General features: G+C 37.9%; 1 protein-coding gene and 1 long non-coding RNA gene across 3 annotated transcripts in view; one reads left to right on the top strand and one right to left on the bottom strand.

The window, feature by feature from the left end:
* LOC103853722 (NAC domain-containing protein 96) overlaps window positions 1–2,387 on the bottom strand; it is a 29,841-nt gene extending 27,454 nt beyond the window's left edge. The window contains exons 1-3 of one of the 2 annotated variants that reach the window (XR_004455111.1): window positions 757–1,647; window positions 377–663; window positions 70–309 (exon numbers count right to left, since the gene is read on the bottom strand). Coding sequence is in view for 1 of the 2 variants with exons in the window: in XM_009130633.2 (XP_009128881.1) it covers window positions 70–309; window positions 377–663; window positions 757–931 (702 nt within the window). In the remaining variant the exon portion in view is untranslated. Of the gene's footprint in view, window positions 1–69; window positions 310–376; window positions 664–756 lie in introns of both variants that reach the window. The other variant, XM_009130633.2, reaches the window with a different exon arrangement.
* A 521-nt stretch (window positions 2,388–2,908) lies between these two features.
* LOC117131773 lies at window positions 2,909–8,714 on the top strand. The gene is made up of 2 exons (XR_004455112.1): window positions 2,909–2,948; window positions 3,064–8,714. It is a non-coding gene; the product is annotated as an uncharacterized LOC117131773 (long non-coding RNA).
* The last annotated feature ends 13,519 nt before the right edge of the window (window positions 8,715–22,233 follow it).

The following is a 22,233-nucleotide window of genomic DNA, read 5'->3' as shown; positions in this document are numbered from 1 at the left end:
CCAGTATTAGATAAACAATACCTTGTTCCGGTTTAGTTATTGGTCAAACTAGAATTGTATAATACATACTTTTGAAGAATCAAGAATGAAATCAGGTGAAATCCAAATGTTGGAAGAGTCTATTTCAGTAGAAACCGGATTGACAAATGAGTGAAACGGCATCGTTCCATCCCGACTAGGTGAAGTCACTCGACTAGAATATCCAGAACTTTCTCCTGATCCAAGTGTTTGTTCACTTAGGTTTCTTCGGATTTTCGAATTAGTCTTGATCTCATTCTTCTTAGACACACGGCATAACACATAAGCTCCCTGTAATTTATCACACTTAGAAACAAATAAAGCATTATAGAATGTGATGAATATGTAAAGTTCTTACCTTGTAAGTTTGTGAACCTTGTGATGAACTCTCATCATCGCATAGTCGATATTCATGCATGAGCCAAGTGGTTCTATCGCCTAACAGGGCACGACCTTTGTAGAAAACTAGGGTTTTTCTATAGCCGACTGTAGAAGATGAACGACTAGTAATTTTCCGGTCTTTTCCGGTTGCTTTCCAATAACCGGCCTTTGTTCCTCGGTTTGTACGAAAACCATTAGGATATTTTTTGTCCCTTGAACAGAAGAAGAACCATTCCATGTCCCGATTCGGAAGAAAAGACTTGTCTAAATGTTACAAAATACTATCATTTTTTTGTTTAAAAATTCGAAAAGTAATAAAAAGGTTGAGAATAATGTTGAATTGAAGGCAATTAATACCTGGTAACTCCCAAGGATCAAATTTATAAAGATCAATAACGGGAATGACTTCAAGCTCGATCTCAAGACCTTCGACTTTTCTTTTTAGGTAATAGTCGATGAGTTCTTCATCTGTAGGATGAAACCGGAAGCCTGGGGGTAAACATGAACTTCCCATTTGCAATATCTCTGACATTAAGTGACTTGATACACAAGAAACTGCGAAATCTTGACCCACAAGAAGAGTATTTAGAATTCAGATTATGTTTTAAGACACGATAACGAAGTTACAACGGTTGGTATTTGGAAAATCCAGAAATAAAAACTTTTCTCGACGCACGTTTTGTTGTTAAGAAAAAATTGCAAATCAAGTCGATTGCATTCTATGTGTGACAAGAACATTGTCTGAACAAAAAAAGGGAAGAGACTATTTTATGACAGAAACAATTAACCAAAAATCCTCCAAAGACTTCAAATTAAGATAGGAGTTTCGACTTTCGAAAGAAATGAATGATGGTGTGAAAACTTCAAAAGTGATTTGTGAATGATTAAGAGAGTGATTGAGATATTAGAAGGTTGGTAGAGTGTTGAATGGTCATGAAGTGCTGAATATTTATAGAACAGAGTTGGTAGCAGTCTGAATAATAAATAAATTTTTAATTGGGATTATAAATGAGTTACTTTTTTTTTGAAACACATAAATGAGTTACTATAGTTCGGCTTTTGTTTTTTACAAAACCGAAGACCGATAAAGTGACTAAGACATAACTTGTCTGAAGTGTTCTACAGGAAAAAAAAACACAAAGTAAATGTAACCACACAGACTCGAAAGGTTATGAACTTGTTCACACATAGATACATGCAACTAACAACTCATTCATATTGGCTTTTCAGTTTTTCTGTTCATACTTATATTGGCTTATATGTCTTTCACTTTGATTATCTTCTTGATATGTCAAAGTTTTTTTTCTTCTAGGCGTATCTCTATAACTTCAGCAATACGATTAAAATTGTCGTCAAATTAGTTTTTCTTTGTTTAAAATGAATAATTTTGTTATCCATTTTAAACCAGCCAATGCTATCTATTTATAATGTGTCCAACTTTTATCTTTAAATAATATTGAGTTTTAAAAATACTGCTCCACGTCACAATGCGTAGGACAAAACAACTTTTAAAGTGTAAATAATCACTTTTACGTCATACGACTAAAAAGAAGAAGAAAGTGACAATGAAAACTACATTTGGGTCGGAACAAACAAGTGGAGCCCCGCCTGCTCTAATCTGACCAAAAACATATTTTCAGTTTCTATTAATGTATAGGTTCGGTTCTTACTGAGGTGAATTTATAAGAAAAACTATATTTCCAGAATAAATAAGCTATTTATATATTATTTTATCGGATTAAATTTCACAAATACAAGTAAAATGTTCATATGGCTTACTGATCGTAGGGTCGATAAAACCGTAAAGTTAGACATGTAAAAATTGCTTATAGTTATATATAATGTTGAAGATGTATTCTAATGTGTTAAAAAAAGAAGTATTCAAAATGTTTGTGTGTGGTATAATCTTGGCATAAATAAGCAGAAATATAGAAAACGTATGAATATATAAAATCATAGCATTCGGAAAATGGATGCCTAGATAGATACGATTATCATTGGTCAATTATGGCAATGTTCTGACCAAGACGCAATGGGTTGTTTGTTGGGGAATTGCATCCTACATCAATCAAACAAATTATAATTCATCCACTAACTAAAAACCCTGTTTTTTCAATATACACTATACACATTATAGATTATTGCTATATTACCCTTGCAACCAACCGGTGAAACCTACTAACAAAAATAATTAAAAAATATATAAAAAACTTTTAGCCACATCTTCTAATCCATCACCACCACCTCCATGTCTGTACTCCACCATCTCATTCCACTGTTTCTCTTTCTTCTTCAGATTATCAAAACAATCATACATTTTCTTCTGTCACATAATTCTTCTCTTTCAATACTTCACCAAAAGAATAATCAATTGTTCTAAGGAAGACGGTGAGCACACACAACAACTCTTTCATTTTTTTTCTTTTTTTAAAATCAATTGATTCTCACAATCATGCTTTTATTTTCATACTCTGTTTTTTTTGTTTTCTTTTCTGTTTTTGTTTTTAAGATCCAGTGGTGAAGAACAGACTGCAATGAAAGCGTAGACGGTAAGCACACACAAAATCTTTTTCTTTTTTTCTCCTTTTTTTCTTAAATTAATTGATTCTCACAATCTTGATTTTGTTTACATACTCTGTTTTTGTTTCTGATTTTGTTTTACAGATCTAGTGGTGAAGAACAACGACGGCGAATCAGTTAAAGCATCATCGTGTCGGGAAAAAGAGAGGAGATGAAGATGATCTCTATATGGTGGTGAACGAAATGAATGTGTATCAGCCTGTCTAAAAAAAGAAGAATTGAAGAAGATGAATTCGCCGTCTATACTATATTTCGTGAAATGAATAGTATAGTATATATTTTTAAGTATAGCTACTTATGTACGGTTACCATACTATTTGAGACATATTTCTATACTACTCCTTAAAAATGTAATAATATATCATGTTTTTAAATTTGATAGGTCTCTTCTTTGTCAATTTGTGTGATTGATTGTAATATGAAATTCATTTTTCGAGTGTTGGACAAATTTGATTATTTGGAACATTCGTTAAGTATACTACTTAGACTATATGGAATATAAGATATGCAATATGCTAACCAAGTAAATGTGATTTCAAGTGTTAAATATTGGAAAACAATGTATATATTGTATTTGGGTTTATAGGTTCCTGCCTAGGGTTTAGATTTACTAAGTAAAGGTTTGGGTATAGTAAACCATATTATATACATTCTATTTGGGTTTATACTTCCTTGATTAGGGTTTAGCTTAATCTATTTATTTAGGTTTAGGGTATATTTGGATTAGGGTTTAGTGATTAGAATGTAAGGTTTAGTATTTAGAAGGTGAGAGGGTATGGTTGGGATGAACATTAACTTCTTTCATGCAATCATAGATATTTTATAGTTTCACCAATATGTACTATGTTATTTATTTTGTTCCATTCTATTTGGGTTTTGTGTTTATATTTGGGTTTAGGGTTTATATTTGAGTTAGGGTTTAGTGATTAGAGTTTAGGGTTTAGATTTACTAAGTAAATGTTTGGGTATAGTAAACCATATTATATATATTCTATTTGGGTTTATATTTTCTTGATTAGGGTTTAGCTTAATCTATTTATTTCAAGTAAATGTGCTTTCAAGTGTTTAATATTGGAAAATAATTTATAGATTGTATTTGGGTTTATAGGTTCATGCCTAGGGTTTAGATTTACTAAGTAAAGGTTTCGGTATAGTAAACCATATTATATACATTCTATTTGGGTTTATACTTCCTTGATTAGGGTTTAGCTTAATCTATTTATTTAGGTTTAGGGTTTAGGTTATATTTGGATTAGGGTTTAGTGCCTATAATTTAGGGTTTAGTATTTAGAAGGTGAGGAGGTATGGTTGGGATGATCATTAACTTCTTTCATGCAATCATCGATATTTTATAGTTTCACTTATATGTACCATGTTATTTATTTTGTTCCATTCTATTTGGGTTTTGTGTTTATATTTGGGTTTAGGATTTATATTTGAGTTAGGGTTTACTAATTAGAGTTTAGATTTTAGTGATATGAACCCGTCAGTGTCGTAGTGTCAGTCTATTCTATTCAATAATTGAATAATAAAACATTCATATAACCTTGCTACTAAACTCCTCTGAATTATTGAACGAGAACTAAGTTTAGTTCCTCGTATACTCTAAAAGTACTATACTATATCCACCGTGTAGTATAGTATTATGAACCTGGATAATGTCATTATTTGAAAACGGGGAAAACTGTTTATATCTCGGATGTGGGTTGACATTTCCAGGTTAGAGTTTAGTGTTATCATCTGGGTGGGGGTTTCAATAACTCACCCTCGTTGCTCCTTTACTTGTATTAGTGATATGAACTCATCCATGTCGTAGTGTCAGTCTATTCTATCCAATAATATGGTAATTAAACATCCATATAACCTTACTACTAAAGTTTACTTCACAGTACACTGTAAACGTACTATACTATATCCATTATATAGTATAGTGGTATGAACCTGGGTACATTTGATATTTGAAAACGTGAGAAACTGTTTATATGTTGAATGTAGGTTGACATATCCAGATTAGGTTAGAGATATTCAATTTTTTAAGGAATAGTACGTAATATATTGTAACTTTACCATATTACATCATCTACACATTTGTCAACATTTATTCTTTAATGGAGAACAACATCATTATATTTACACAAATGAATGGACTACATTATTTATCAAACTATTGTTTTTCTATTATCCTCTATATATTTACTGAAACAATAAAACATATGTGGTTTGTATGTGTATGATGTGACCTTATTTAATTTGGCTTATGTGGTTTGTATGTGTGTGATGTGGCCTCATTATTAGCCATATTTAATTTAAGTGATGTGGTATTACCTTCTTCCTTTCACCTGCTACTTGTTCGAGAGAAGGTTATAACCGGATCAAAAGAGGTATAATTGTTACTTACTTAATTATGTCAAAATCATAAGCATGCACTTTATTTCACTTATGATTTAGGTTATTCAGCAAATAAGCCCTTGTTTGTTTTGGCTATATTTACTAGTTATTCGAAATTGTAAATATATATTGTATACTTAATTGATTTGTATCGCTATTTTGGCCCTTTTTGGTTGAATTCAGTTTTGAATTGAGCAACCTAGTGTAAATAAAGCACAAAAGCTCGTACACCACAGATTGGGCTGCAAGTCTGGCATCACCTTACTAAAGGGATTCTACAAAGCTCATACACCACAGATTGGGCTGCAGTTGTTGTTCTGATCTCTGATATGACACGATGGCAAGGCCTGAGATATGCGTTTCAAGCCACCATGTATGCGGTCTGGAGAGAGCGCAATAAACGTAGACATGGTGAGCAGGGTTTACCACACCAAGTCCTGATCAAACTCACGGACAAAGTAATCTGGAACAAGCTCAGCTTAGTGCAGTCTAAAGGCGTAAAGGGCAGGGCCGGGTCTGAGAAATATTGGCCCACAAGCAAAAAAATATTTTTGACCCTTTGTTTCTAAAAAGTAGTGATAATATTATAAGATGCGGTTGCGGAAAATCGAACACGGATCCATCTATAATTTCGTTAGGCCCCAAGCCAATAGAGCTACATGTTCTTTATGAAAAATAATTGGTCCTAAAACGCCTATATTTTCGTCGGGCCCCAAACACAAGCTTGATGGGCTTCTATTCAGACCCGGTCCGGCCTTGGTAAAGGGGTTAGAAACTATCTTGTAATACTGGTTCGGAACTAGATTGTAAATATTCTTCATGGGGTTATGTAGGTTTGAAGCTATAGAAATGTTAAAGGAGTAGGAGTAGAATCTATTGTTCCTAGCAAAGACACACATGTACAAATGCTTTTTTGATGAATAATAAATTTAACATTCATTCAAAAAAAAAACACACAAAAGAATGACTTCAGTTGACGGTAACTGAAGTTTTGTTATATTCTATACAATGTACCTTTTCACTTTGACAGAGTGGGAATATCCCCTCATTTACATACGTTTACTTTAACCCATGGTAACGTTTCAAGGGAACAGTGGAACACTACCGAAACAGTAAAAATATATCAACAAAGAAACCCAAAAATGACAAATAATGCGTCAAGTTGTAAGAAAATAATCAAAAAGGTTTGTTGATACGAAGAACTGATCTGGTAGTGACCACCCCTTCAGGCCTTCACGGATACCTAATCAACAAGATTAATTTGTAACTAATAGTAAAGTTTTACGCGTGAGTTCAATATCTGTCTAGTGTAGGCAATGAAATAATGTATCTAAAAAGTAAAAAATAAAAAGTTACTACATAGTTGTTTCAAAAAAAAAAAAAAAAAAAAAAGTTACTACATAGCTTTGTAGTTTAACTTAAACTCTAGAATATGTGAGTTTTATTTTGGATTAGTGATAAGGGTTTCCGGAGGTAGAAACATGTTATATGTTAAATTGTATGTCGTAGTGTATAATGTGAATATAGCTTATCGATATACGAACTCACTTAACACTGGTAAGATTATCATTCTTTTTAACGAATGTAATAGATAAAAGTTTGTAGTATAATTGGTCTATTCTAGTACCAAAACATGTAATTCAGACTATAAACTAATAATGTGCGTGACAGTTCGTAGGATGAAAAAAGGAAAAACATATAAATAAGTTAAAAGTTCGTTTTCTCTAACTAATTATATTTCTCTTTTGTAGAAATGCATTTGAACAACTATATTATATATGATACCTAGTTTAGGTTTAAAGATTACCGAAAGTTGCTAATCATAGTGAGACAATTAACAATTTGTTCAAAAAAAAAAAGTGAGACAGTTAACAAATTCAGACAAATTGGTATTTTAATATGCTTTATGATAAAATCAGTTGCAAAAAAAAATGCTTTAAGATGGTAGAAAAAGAAACATCAAATGCGTCTTATCAAAGACACCATTCCAACAAGTAGCTATTCCTAGACCTCTAGTGTCATAGCTTATGAAATATACGAACTTGAACGTAAGAAATTGTCTTAAGGTATAGGCAGAATCTCTCAAATTTGACATGAATTTATTATTATTGTTAATTTTATTAAATACTTTTATTTTTTTCAATTTTGAGGTATTCATAATTAAATATTAATATATATATGTCAATTTTCTCAAATAGATCTTTAAATTTTTGTCACAAAAATAGCACTTAAAAAATAAAATGACCAAAATAGTACTTTTTTGTTTTGAAAATTTTAATTTTAATTTTTTATTTTTTAAAATTTGAAACTCTATTCCAAAACTTCACCCCTTAACTCTAAACTCTAAGGGCAACATTATCGGTGATGGGGGTAGAGTTCTTACGCGTGAGCCCCACCATCTTTTCCCAAAGCCTGTGCCAAAATGTCCTTAATTAACATACGTTTGCACTGCGTTTGTTAGACTGTTTGCGGGCTCCACTGAAGCGTGGCGGCCCGCAACTGGTTTATCTTTTTTTTTTTTTTTTTTTTTTAAAAATCAGAAAAAGGAAAAGAAAAAAAAAACTTAAGAATCCCAAAAACCTTTTCCACCGAAAATGTTACTCTAAGTCAGATTAGTTAACTCTTGGGTATAAATACATATTTACCTTTTAATAAAATTTATTTTGGTCATTTTCTTTTTTGAGATTTATTTTTGTAAAAAATAAACTAAAAAAGCTATTTAATGGAATTTTTTATATATATATTACATATACATGTGTTTTGAGAATCCATCATTGGGGTTGCCCTATAAATTTGGGATTAAGGAAGGAGAGGGTGAAATTGGTGACAAAGATCATCTTATACTTCAATCACACTTTTTCTCTTCTTCTTTTTGCTTTCGGCTCCCTTCTTTTATGCCTTTTCTTTTTTTTGGTAAAAACCCTTTTTTTATGTTCCTACTTTTTTTTTTTTTTGCCTCTTTAAGTTTCTTAACCAACTATAAACGTTTTAAGTGATGGAGATTTATTTAGATGTATCAAATAGGACACAAAAACTATAAAGTGTAATAAGTTTACAACATTTTTATATAGAGATGGTATAATTGATTTCCCATATTAGTGGAGAGTGTAAGACCCGATCCTGGATTCCTCAATCCAACCAGACCGCGGCCTCACCAAACAATGCAACCAATTCCATCTTTCATATTCAAGTTCAAGTGTTAAATAATTCTAAGTCTTTTTCAGAGTTTTGAGGTTCCAACATTCACACTTAAACAATCAAGCATCAACTAATGAAAATAGATACTTCATAGATATTAACCAAGGTTCATACATCATTCATCATCCTAAATAATAGAATACATACTAGAATCGCATAAGTTCACAAGTTGCACAATAGGCTACAATAATCACACAATTTTCAGAATCAACCCAATCACCACACATCTTCCCATGGCCGCGGTCCTCATGGTGCTTTTCCCTTACCACGGTCCATTTCTGGTCCTGGATCCAACACAAACAACCACACAATCACAAGGTTAGATTACAAAACAAGAATCAAATCACATTGCATGGTCGGATCCAATCTAGTCAAGAACAATCATCAAAAATGTCAAATCTGACCCCTTTAAAAAGAGATCCAAATACCAAATAAAATTCATGATAATTCATGATAATTCAGAAGAAAAATATTCCCATAAACAGATTCAAAAGAATCGGCTCAGATCATAGTGATCTCGGCCATGAACAGCCCACACCAGAACAAGGGACTTTCATGGGAATTTGATCAGGCCAAGGCCTTAGGATCAATGAATCCTTTCCTGTAACAACATAAAACATTCCATAGCACAACATATAAGAAGAAACAGAGTAGAAGAAGTCAGAGTAAGGAGTAGCCAATCGATCCAAACCGGCCAGGCTCACACGGCCATCATCCGCGGCCTTGTCCGGTTACTCTTGGCCACACCTCTCACCTTAGGAGTTCGGTCTCCAGGGGCGACTTCCTTCTCTTTCTCCTTTGCCTTCTCCTTGTCTTTCTGTCTCAAATCCATCCTCTTGATCACACGCCCAAACACACCAGGAACACTCAAGAACAATTTCTTGGATCAAATCGGCCGATCCAAAGTTTCTGTCTCTCTTTGTCTCTTGAATTTTCTCTGTGTTTCTCTCTGTGTGGAATGAGTAAAAACCGACCAGAATGATCAGAAATGAGAGAGAGAAGACGATTTAAACTGTCCCCAACCGCCTGGGCGAACAGTTACCAAAATCCCTTCCTTTCTTCCCAAAACCATCCCATAACCGTCCCATAACCGCCCCTTGGCGGTTTCTCCCCTTTTCTTCCTTTGGCAAATCGATCACTGAGCCTCAGCTCACACTCTGGGAGCTTGCCCGCTCCCTATCCCAAGCCTAAGACCCATTTGGTCGAACCGTCCTGCACCCGGACCATCGGCTCGCCCAGTAACCGTCCCGGACTCGCCCACACTGATCCGAACCAGAACGCACCGTTCACTGGATTGAGCTGACCCCCAGCTGTTCCCAGCTGATTGAGCTAGCCCACCAGCTCCTGTGAGCTGAACAGATCATGGTGAACTGATTACCAGCTGAACCGAGCTGATTGAACTCAAACCAACACTCGTCCAGCTGCCTAAACACTCACCCAGCCCCTTTACCCTTATTTCCATCGTATCCTGGTTAAGTCTCAGCTGACTGATGCCCTTAACCTTCATTCAGGGCCATGATACGCTTGTCTCAAGGTCTAATGACCTGACTGGTGCGTCTCCCCGCACCATGGCCCGTCCGGCCGATCCTATCTAGGATCGAGGACATGACAAGTCTCCCCCACTAACTTGGGATTCGTCCTCGAATCCATGTTAAGTGTTTCATCAGGAAGAAATTGTCTGTACCACTCCGGATACATTGTTTTCATCTTTGCTTATGTTTCCCAAGTGATGAGGTCTTTACCATTGTAATCCCACACCACTTTGATCATGGGAACTGTCTTCTTTCTCATAGATTTCTCTGACCGATCCACAATCCGAACCGGCAAGGTTTCCAAAGTCAGGTCCTTACCAAGGTCAGCAGGAACCTCAGGCAAGACAATGTCTTGTTCAGACAAGCATTTCCGGAGTTGGGATACATGGAACACATTGTGGTATGCATCCATTGCCGATGGCAAGTCCAACTTGTATGCCACTGCACCCACTCTCTCTATGATCCTGAATGGACCCAAGTACCTAGGGTCCAGTTTCTTTCGTCCAGAAATCCTGGTCCTACCCTTAAAGGTAATCATCTTGAGATACACCAGGTCATTGACCTCAAACTCAAGATGTTTCCTACGCTTGTCCGCATAGCTCTTTTGGCGGTCCTGCGTCTCTTTCATCTTCTCTTTGACCATCCTGATCTTCTTAGTGGTCTGTTCTACAATCTCAGGTCCCAACATGCTACGCTCTCCCACTTGGGTCCAGCATAGGGGTGTCCTGCACGGCCTACCATACAAAGCCTCATATAGCGACATACCAATGCTTGTATGGAAGCTGTTATTATAAGCAAACTCCACTAAAGGTAAGTGTTTTTCCCAAGACTCTCCCCAGTCTAACACACATGCCCTTAGCATATCCTCTAAGGTTTGGATTGTCCTTTCAGACTGCCCATCCGTTTGAGGATGATAATATGTGCTCATATTCACTCTGGTTCCCAAGGCCTTTTGGAAAGCCTGCCAGAAATAAGATGTAAATCTTGGATCCCTGTCCGAGACAATGCTTGCTGGAACACCATGCAACCTTACTATCTCGTCTAGGTACACTTGCACTATCCTGTCGATCCCATCCCCTTTCTTGATGGGTAGGAAATGAGCCGACTTGGTCAGCCGATCAACCACAACCCATACCGCATCTTTCTTATTCCTGGTCGTGGGAAATCCAGTCACAAAATCCATTGTGATGTGATCCCATTTCCATTCTGGTATGGGTAGGTTCTGAAGTAGACCACTGGGAACCTGATGTTCTGCCTTCACCAGTTGACAAGTGGGACACTTAGCCACCCACTCTGCAACATCAGATTTCATCCTCACCCAATGGTAGTACCTTTTCAGATCCCTATACATTTTGTTCAGTCCAGGATGAATTGAAAACTTGGACTTATGAGCCTGTCTCATAATCCCTTCTTTGAGTTCCTTATCATTAGGAACACTGACCCTACCATTGACCAAGATGGTACCATTGTCAGTTGTCTGGTACTCAGTCTTGTCATTGGCGGCTACCTTCTTTAGATTTTCATCCAGGCCCTGAGCTTGCCTGATCCTGGTCAGGAGATCGGCCTGGTTCACCGCCTCCAACCCCAATGGCTCATCTGAACCAACCAAGGTATTGAGGTTCAAGGACCTGATCATCCCTTCCAGTTCATCCGCCTCCCTCTCAGATGACACTTCAGCCCTTCTGTGGCTCAAGGCATCAGCCACTAGGTTAGCTTTCCCAGGATGATAAGCTATGTCCAGATCATAATCTGCAACAAATTCCATCCATCTCCTCTGCCTTAAGTTTAACTCAGGCTGAGTGAATATGTACTTCAAACTCTTATGGTCTGTGAGTATTTGCACCCTGGCACCCTAAAGATATGATCTCCATATCTTTAATGCAAATACTATTGCAGCCATCTCCAAATCATGGGTTGGATAGTTACCCTCATGCTTCCTTAACTGCCGGGAAGCATAGGCTATCACCTTCCCATGTTGTGTCAAAACACAACCAAGACCAGTTATGGATGCATCCGTATACAACACATAAGGCTGATCAGCCTCAGGCAACACCAGGACAGGTGCATTAGTCAACATGTTCTTGAGTGCTGCAAAACTTTTCGCACACTCCTCAGACCATGTGAACCTCACGTCCTTGCCTGTCAGCTTAGTCATAGGTTGAGCTATGCTCGAGAACCCCTTGACATATTTCCGGTAATAACCAGCCAACCCTAAGAAGCTCCTCACTTCCGTAGCATTCTTTGGCTGTGGCCATTCCTGGATACATTTGATCTTATCTTGATCCACTGAGACTCCTTTATCAGACACCACATGCCCAAGGAATCCAATGCTCTTCTGCCAGAAGCTACACTTGCTTAGCTTAGCAAAGAGCTTCTGTTCTCTCAGGCGGCCCAACACCGCCCTAAGGTGTCTTTCATGGTCCTCCTTTGTCTTGGAATACACGAGTATATCATCAATGAAGATGATCACAAACTCGTCCAAGTATTCCCTGAAGATGCCGTTCATCATCTTCATGAATGCAGCAGGTGCATTGGTCAGTCCGAACGGCATGACCACAAACTCATAGTGACCATACCTAGTTCGGAATGCTGTCTTCCTCACATCACCTGGTGCAATGGGGATCTGATGATACCCAGAGGCCAAGTCAATCTTGGAGAACCACTTGGCTCCACGGAGTTGGTCCAACAATTCATCAATCCTGGGTAAAGGGTACTTGTTCTTCACAGTCACCCTGTTCAAACCCCTATAATCAATGCACAACCTAAAGCTACCATCCTTTTTCTTAACGAATAGGACTGGTGCTCCCCAAGGTGATACACTAGGGCGTATGAACCCCTTCTCAAGCAACTCCTCAAGTTGCTTCTTCAGCTCTGCCATCTCAGCTGGTGCCATTCTATATGGACTTTTTGATAACGGGGCCGTTCCAGGTTCCAATTCAATGATGAATGGGTCAGCCCTATCAGGGGGAATGCCCTGTAGTGCCCCAAACACATCCTGAAATTCTCGAACCAACGGTATACCCTCTGGGTCACAGGCCCCTACAACCTCATCAGTGTAAATGGTAGCCAAAAAGGCCTCACAACCATTTCCAAGCATCCGTTCTACTTGGACTGCTGAAACCACCAAACTACAAGAGGTTGGCTTGATTCCTTGGTACTTGATCGGGGGTCCAAACTCATTCTCAAGTTGCACCCTTCCCCGGTGACAATCTAGAGTTGCCCGATACTTTCCCAACCAGTCCATGCCCAAGATCACTTCATGATGCTTGAGGGGGACAACAATCAGATCTATAGGCATCAGCCTATCCAAGATCACCACAGGGATGTCCTTAACCAGACCGAGTGAGTTCATAACTTGCCCTCCGGCCGCACTCACTCGTTCAGGACCATCCCATGTTCCATACTGGAACAAACCTTTTCCTATCATACTTGGACTCACAAAACTATGTGTAGCTCCAGTATCAAATAGTGTGTGTGTTTCCACACCACCAATACTTAAGGTCCCTACACAAGACCCATCAAAGTATATCTATCCATCCTAGATTCCATACCATGCAATTCTACTGGAATTGTAAAAGTAGTAGTCTAGAGTGTTACCATTGATAGCTTGGAAAGGCCGAGCCCCATCCACATCCTTGGATAGCTCATACACACGAGGTGTGGAGGTCTGGCCTCGTCCCTGAACTGGCCTGCTAGCCTCCCCACGTCCCTTACTTTGGTTGCCTTGCAACTTAGGGCAGTCCCTGCGGTAGTGGCCCTTCTGGCCGCAGTGGTGACAGGTCCTGGACTCACCCAACGGACTTGGACAATCCTTGGCTGAGTGATCCATCTTACCACATCGAGTGCAGGCACCCATGGCCTTCCAGCACTCTCCACCGTGGTATCGTCCACACTTAGGGCACTCTGACCTACCACTTGAGGTTTTACCCTCCTCGGTCGAGTCCCTCTTCCTCTTCTTGTCACCACTCTGACCCGAGGATACCACCACACTCTTCAGCTTCTGCTTACCCTCCTCGGTGAGGTTGGTCTCCAGCAAGGCCATCCTCTCAACCAACTCAGAAACCGTGTGGAACTTACAAACAGAACAGTAGGTTCGAAGTTCCACCCTTAGGCCTCGGATGAACCTTCGGACTTGAACCTTCTCATCCTCCAGTTCTCTTCCCACATACCTTCTGAGTCGGTTGAACTCTTCTTCATACTCACGAACAGTCCTCCGTCCCTGAGTCAAGTCCAGGAACTTGGACTCCAAACGATCCCACGCCTCAGCAGGAAAGTACTTATGGTTGAACTCAACCTCAAAGTCAGCAAAATGCTCAATGGTGCCATTGGTACGCTTGTCCAAAGCTAACCACCAGTTATGTGCATCTCCCTCCAGGAAGTGTACTGCTATGTCCTTCTGGTAGTCCTCAGGACAACGTGTGGACTTGAAGTTCCGAACCAACCTGGTTCTCCACTCGTCCGCCTCCATAGGATCAACACTTCCAGCAAAGTGTTTGGTTCCCAACTTGGAGATATGCTCCAGCACCTTCAGGTAGTCCATACCATGCACTGGCCTGACCGGTGGGTCTATCTCAATCACCTCGGCCACACGGCCAGCACCAACATCAGTCACTCCAGCAGCAACCCGAACCGGGAGATTAGCCTGTCCTACGGACGAGTTCACCAATGGTGTGAACGCCTGTGTCAAGGAGGCTATCTGAGCTCCCATGACCTGCATAGCTTCCACCAAGCCCCTTATGGTCGGCTCAATGACCTCCTCAGCACCAGTGACCCGAACATTGTTTGCATCAACATTCTGGCCACTCCCAGCACCAACGTTGGATGACCCAGTATCTTCTCCATGGACTTGCTCTTGTTGCTCGTCCACATTAGTTTCATTAACCTCAGTAGGAAGAGTTGGACCCACTGGGAGTCCGGTGGCATTATCCACCTGCTCCACCAGAGCCGGTAGCACTGTGGTTGGAATGGTTCCAGCTGGTAACACTCCGTTCTGTTCAGCACCATCCTGCCCCACTGCTCCAGACGCCCCAGTCGCCTCCTTTCCTTTCCGAGATTTATACCTTCTTGTTCCCTTAGGAGTTACAAACACAAACAAAAGTTTAGTCCACAACTGAACACACAAACCTCAATCACTCCTAAGTTAATCAGTAGAAAAGATTACTTAGAACCCAACTATCTCACCATGAGTCCAAACGACCAAGTGTGAGGTGAACCAATAACCCAACAAATCCTAGAATCAAGAATGCTCTGATACCAACTTGTAAGACCCGATCCTGGATTCCTCAATCCAACCAGACCGCGGCCTCACCAAACAATGCAACCAATTCCATCTTTCATATTCAAGTTCAAGTGTTAAATAATTCTAAGTCTTTTTCAGAGTTTTGAGGTTCCAACATTCACACTTAAACAATCAAGCATCAACTAATGAAAATAGATACTTCATAGATATTAACCAAGGTTCATACATCATTCATCATCCTAAATAATAGAATACATACTAGAATCGCATAAGTTCACAAGTTGCACAATAGGCTACAATAATCACACAATTTTCAGAATCAACCCAATCACCACACATCTTCCCATGGCCGCGGTCCTCATGGTGCTTTTCCCTTACCACGGTCCATTTCTGGTCCTGGATCCAACACAAACAACCACACAATCACAAGGTTAGATTACAAAACAAGAATCAAATCACATTGCATGGTCGGATCCAATCTAGTCAAGAACAATCATCAAAAATGTCAAATCTGACCCCTTTAAAAAGAGATCCAAATACCAAATAAAATTCATGATAATTCATGATAATTCAGAAGAAAAATATTCCCATAAACAGATTCAAAAGAATCGGCTCAGATCATAGTGATCTCGGCCATGAACAGCCCACACAAGAACAAGGGACTTTCATGGGAATTTGATCAGGCCAAGGCCTTAGGATCAATGAATCCTTTCCTGTAACAACATAAAACATTCCATAGCACAACATATAAGAAGAAACAGAGTAGAAGAAGTCAGAGTAAGGAGTAGCCAATCGATCCAAACCGGCCAGGCTCACACGGCCATCATCCGCGGCCTTGTCCGGTTACTCTTGGCCACACCTCTCACCTTAGGAGTTCGGTCTCCAGGGGTGACTTCCTTCTCTTTCTCCTTTGCCTTCTCCTTGTCTTTCTGTCTCAAATCCATCCTCTTGATCACACGCCCAAACACACCAGGAACACTCAAGAACAATTTCTTGGATCAAATCGGCCGATCCAAAGTTTCTGTCTCTCTTTCTCTCTTGAATTTTCTCTGTGTTTCTCTCTGTGTGGAATGAGTAAAAACCGACCAGAATGATCAGAAATGAGAGAGAGAAGACGATTTAAACTGTCCCCAACCGCCTGGGCGAACAGTTACCAAAATCCCTTCCTTTCTTCCCAAAACCGTCCCATAACCGTCCCATAACCGCCCCTTGGCGGTTTCTCCCCTTTTCTTCCTTTGGCAAATCGATCACTGAGCCTCAGCTCACACTCTGGGAGCTTGCCCGCTCCCTATCCCAAGCCTAAGACCCATTTGGTCGAACCGTCCTGCACCCGGACCATCGGCTCGCCCAGTAACCGTCCCGGACTCGCCCACACTGATCCGAACCAGAACGCACCGTTCACTGGATTGAGCTGACCCCCATCTGTTCCCAGCTGATTGAGCTAGCCCACCAGCTCCTGTGAGCTGAACAGATCATGGTGAACTGATTACCAGCTGAACCGAGCTGATTGAACTCAAACCAACACTCGTCCAGCTGCCTAAACACTCACCCAGCCCCTTTACCCTTATTTCCATCGTATCCTGGTTAAGTCTCAGCTGACTGATGCCCTTAACCTTCATTCAGGGCCATGATACGCTTGTCTCAAGGTCTAATGACCTGACTGGTGCGTCTCCCCGCACCATGGCCCGTCCGGCCGATCCTATCTAGGATCGGGGACATGACAGAGAGGATGTAACTTATTCGTGGTTTTAGCATGAGATTCAGCTGAAAATTAGTTGTTTCATGTAGTTACAGTTTTTTGGAAAAGATAGTCATATTATGTGAAATTCAATTAGTGAATTTTATGCCAACAGTGCGGTTCTCTTTTATTTGACTATACACTTTGGTAGGATTTGTTTTGTAGCTGTTTAAAATGGTAATTTGGGTAAAATAATAATTATTAAATTTGAACATAGCAAAGGCGACACAACGCTAAAGCCAGAACTACATTTGTATACATGAGCTCAGCTAAGCTAAAATCTAAACTACTTTAGAATGACTTCTATACTACAATGATCTAAGAAGCAAAATATAAAAGAAGCTAGCCGGCTAGCCCAGTTGTGGCTCATGATATGTCACATAGTAATTTGTTGACAAAAAAACAACGTAATTTTTGTCCAAAAAACCAACGTTTCCGAAAAATTATAGATAGCAAAAATATAGAAGTATATTAGGTAAGTGGATAAGGCACTGTGCATTTTCAGTAATACTGAAAGTGTCATTGGTCGTATAAAAAAGAAATACAATTGGAAAATTAAAGAAACTGAAGAGACGGTTGCACAGAGAGAGAGAGTGATAATAATGCAAAGAATCGGAATGTTCAAAAACTTTTTCTCTTGACTGCAAAAGCCCAAAGAGGTTTGATATAAATTTGTTCCCTAATATATCGTCTCGTTTTGAACCAACATCTCATTTCTTAGTTCTATCTCAAAATCTCTTTTACCAATCCGTAATGGTCGCTTCAAGATTAGTCGATTTTCCAGAAGACATAGTAGATGAAACATAAGTCGATTTACCTCAGATGATGTTAGCGGATGGAGAGGAACCAGTGGGCGTTAGGGTTCTGACTTACCAGTCTTCCCGATCAATCAACACCATCCTTAATGCTCTGAACGAAGATGAGATCCGGTATCTCAGAGAGTCATCTTTCGGTATACTCGTAGAGATAGCGGAGAAGCCTGGTTTTTCTGGTAGATTTGCTAGATATCTACTATCGCAACAACTTTAGGTGGAAAAAACATGAAGCTTGGTTTCGGTTCGCCGAAAAACCTATTAGGTTTTTCTTTGCGTTAGTTCGCCATCATCACTGGACTTCCTTGCGGTGAACTCCCGAAGAATCGTCGTAATATATTTAACAATCGTAATCTAATCCAATATCCTATATTTGTAACCGGTTAATTCTGTCTCGTTAATGCAATTTCAGGTTTCGGACGCCCTTTGTCACGAAGAAAAATCTTCCCTACCAAGGGGTGGCCGGCTGGGTGAAAACAACCATCAACTCACTCCACTAGCAAGTGAAGATATTGAAGTAAGGATTCAATAATGTAGATATGCACACTACTTTCAAATATCCAGTTACTAATATTAAAATCCGGAGAAAAAATGTAATCCTACAATCATTACAACATAGTCACAAATATATGCTTTCCTCTACCTCTTGGCTTCGTTAATATGGTAAATCTAACATCCAAGTTTTGTTATTTGACAGGGTACGGACGCAGCTGAACAGGAAACCATGGTCCTATGGCATCGAGCACTCCCCACCTTACGTTCAGAACAGCGACCAACATTTTCTAAAATATCTTGCTTTGAATCCCATTTCGGACAAACAATTAGTAAAATATCTTACAATTTTTTTCTTTTCAATTATTAAAGCTATATCCGGTTTCAAGCTCTTATATCATCAATTACCATCAATCTATCCGGTTTCAAAACGTAGTTTGCGTTTCCATACAGTATCAATACAACTTAATTTTTTTGGCATCAGCCCCGATAGCAGGTAACACTTACGTAATGAAGAAGTTTTAGTTCGAGGACAGAATTGACTACTCATCGCATAAATGACATGGTTCGCCAATTATTTTTAAAAAATGCACACTTCTGCAATTACCGCCTACAATTTGTATATTAAGCTAAATAGGCCATTTAATTATTAAAAGGTTTTCTCCAAACTATGAACTACGCCATTTTTGTTTGAGAATATTGTACTAAAATCAATATATTTATTTATTCCACTTCCTACTTATATTTTATTATTGCAAGTTTGTACAAAATGTTCTGTTAAATACATGTATTGATCATAAAAGAGAATGTGAAAGTCAAATCTAATCCCTTTATATATATATATATATATATATATATATATATATATGTGGTATTAGAAAGTATGTATATGCTATTATACTAGAATGATTTGCATATGCAGATGAATATAACAAGGCAAACCGTGTTGAAGATGAATACGACGACAAAGTTCACTTTATGAAGATGTGTTTTTTTTTAATATATCTTTGATTCGGTTAGTAACAAGAATTGAAGGTTGATCGGTCAAAGGCTAACTTTGGAAACATTCATTTTCTTATTTATTTTAATTTGCATTGTAAAATTTGTTTTTTTTTTTTTCAAACGTCCAAATCGGCAAGTTCTAACAACGTGTAAACTACACCAGGAAATAGAGAAAATTTTGCATAGTGCCAGGGTTCGGCCGGGGAGGGGGAACGAGTACGCCTAGGAAACATCCCCAACAAATGTAAGATAAATCCGTGACGGCATGACTTAATGGAGAGGGGTTTGGTCGGTGACCGGCGACGTCTCGGAAACGTTTCAAGACAAAGGAGACGTATACGTTTGCATTTAATTTTTTTTTATTCTAATAACTCTGAAAAGAAAAAAATTGTTTATCATAATATCTTCCATTCCTATCTTAGTGTCTTTCTCTTTGATTTTCACCAATATCTCACATACGCATGTTTCTTCTTCTTGTCTCTTTCTGTTTTTTATGTTTTCAATTTTTTACGTTTGAATTATATTTCATATACAACTTTTAGATTTTTTTTCTTCTCTATGTGTTTCTGTATACGAATATGTGATTTCATGAGTTTCTGATGATAAACAACATACATGCTTTTTCTCTGCATTCCTCTTGTGTCTTCTCATCTTTAATAATATTTTGTTCTGTGGTTTATTTTGTTGTTAATGTATGTTTAGTTTTGAATATTATCATTTGTTTAATTGTTTATTTTAATATTGGTGGTATAAATAGTAGATTTTTAGCTTATCATGTTGATTTATAACTGTTTTTAAAACTATTGAATCATATGTGATATATTCTAATGTTTTGATTTATATGTATTATTACATTATATATAGCCGTTTCTATGATGTACATGTATCTACAAATTTTAAGTTCGAAGTTTCATGTCCGCGCTCCTGTCCCTGCTCCCGTTCCAGTTTCCGGTCCCCGTCCTGTTCTTGGTGCAGCTTAGATCTTAGGGCTTTTGCTCAGAAGTTCAATAGTATTGGTTTCAACGAAAAGTCTGAGTTTGTAAGGTGAACCCGTGACGGCATGACTTAACGGAGAGGGGTTTGGTCAGAGACCGAAGATGTCTCGGAAACGTTTCAAGACAGATGAGACGTATCCGCTTGCTTTTAATTTTTTTTATTCTAATAATTCTGAAAATAAATAATTTCTTTATCAGTAGTATCTTCCACTCTTACCTTAATGTCTTTCTCTTTGACTCTCAACCATATCTCACATACGCATGTTTCTTCTTCTTGTCTCTTTCTGATTTTTATGTTTTCAGTTGTTTACGTTTGAATTATATTTCATATACAACTTTCAGATTTTTTCGTTCTCTATGTATTTTTGTATACTAATATGTGATTTCATGTATTTCTGATGATAAACAACATACATACATTTTCTCTGCTTTTTTTATTGGTCTTCACATCTTTAATGATGTTTTATTTTGGGGTTTGTTTTGTTGTTAACGTATGTTTAGTTTTAAATATTATCGTTTTTTAATTGTTTATTTTAGTATTGGTGGTATAACTAGTAGATGTTTAGCTTATCATGTTGATTTCTAATTGTTTTTTAAACTATTGAATCATATGTGAGAGATTCTAATATTTTGATTTATATGTATTCTTACTTTATATATAGCCGTTTCTATGTCATACCCGTATCTACAAATGTTAAGTTTGACGTTTCATGTCCCCGCTCCCGTCCCACTTTCTGGTCCCCGTCTTGTTCTTGGTGCAGCTTAGATCTTAGGGCTTTTGCTCAGAAGCTCAATAGTACTGGTTTCAACGAAAAGTCTGAGTTTATAAGGTGAACCCGTGACGGCATGACTTAACGGAGAGGGGTTTGGTCAGAGACCGGAGACGTCTCGGAAACGTTTCAAGACAAAGGAGACGTATCCGTTTGATTTTAAACTTTTTTATTCTAATAATTCTGAAAATAATTTTTTTTATTATCAATGGTATCTTCCACTCCTAACTTAATGTCTTTCTCTTTGACTCTCAACCATATCTCACATACGCATGTTTCTTCTTTTTGTCTCTTTCTGATTTTTATGTTTTTAGTTGTTTACATTTGAATTAAATTTCATACAACTTTCAATTTTTTTATGTGTTTCTGTATACGAATATGTGATTTCAGGTGTTTATGATGATAAACAACATATATGCCTTTTCTCGGCTTTCTTCTTGTGTCTTCTCATCTTTAATGATGTTTTGTTTTTTTTGCTTTGTGGTTTGCTTTGGTGTTAATGTATGTTTAGTTTTGAATATTATCGTTTGTTTAACTATTTATTTTAATATTGGTGGTATAACCAGTAGATCTTTAGCTTAACATGTTGCTTTCTAACTGTTTTTAAAACTTTTGAATCATATGTGAGAGATTCTAATATTTTGATTTATATGTATTCTTACATTATATATATAGCTGTTTCTATGCCGTACCCGTATCTACAAATTTTAAGTTTGATGTTTCATGTCCCCGCTCCTGTCCCCTCTCCTACCTTAATGTCTTTCTCTTTGACTCTCAACCATATCTCACATGCACATGTTTTTTCTTCTTGTCTCTTTCTGATTTTTATGTTTTCAGTTGTTTACGTTTGAATTATATTTCATATACAACTTTCAGATTTTTTTTCTCTATGGGTTTATGTATACGAATATGTGATTTCATATGTTTCTAATGATAAACAACATACATGCCTTTTCTCTGCTTTTTTCTCGTGTCTTCTCATCTTTAATGGTGTTTTGATTTGTTTTGTGGTTTGTTTTGTTGTTAACATATGTTTAGTTTTGAATATTATTGTTTGTTTAATTGTTAATTTTAACATTGGTGGTATA

Source organism: Brassica rapa, chromosome A02 (assembly GCF_000309985.2).
Source record: "Brassica rapa cultivar Chiifu-401-42 chromosome A02, CAAS_Brap_v3.01, whole genome shotgun sequence".
Taxonomy (NCBI): Eukaryota; Viridiplantae; Streptophyta; class Magnoliopsida; order Brassicales; family Brassicaceae; genus Brassica; species Brassica rapa.
The sequence above is the reverse complement of the archived record's forward strand: the minus strand, read 5'-3'. Positions and strand labels throughout refer to the sequence as shown.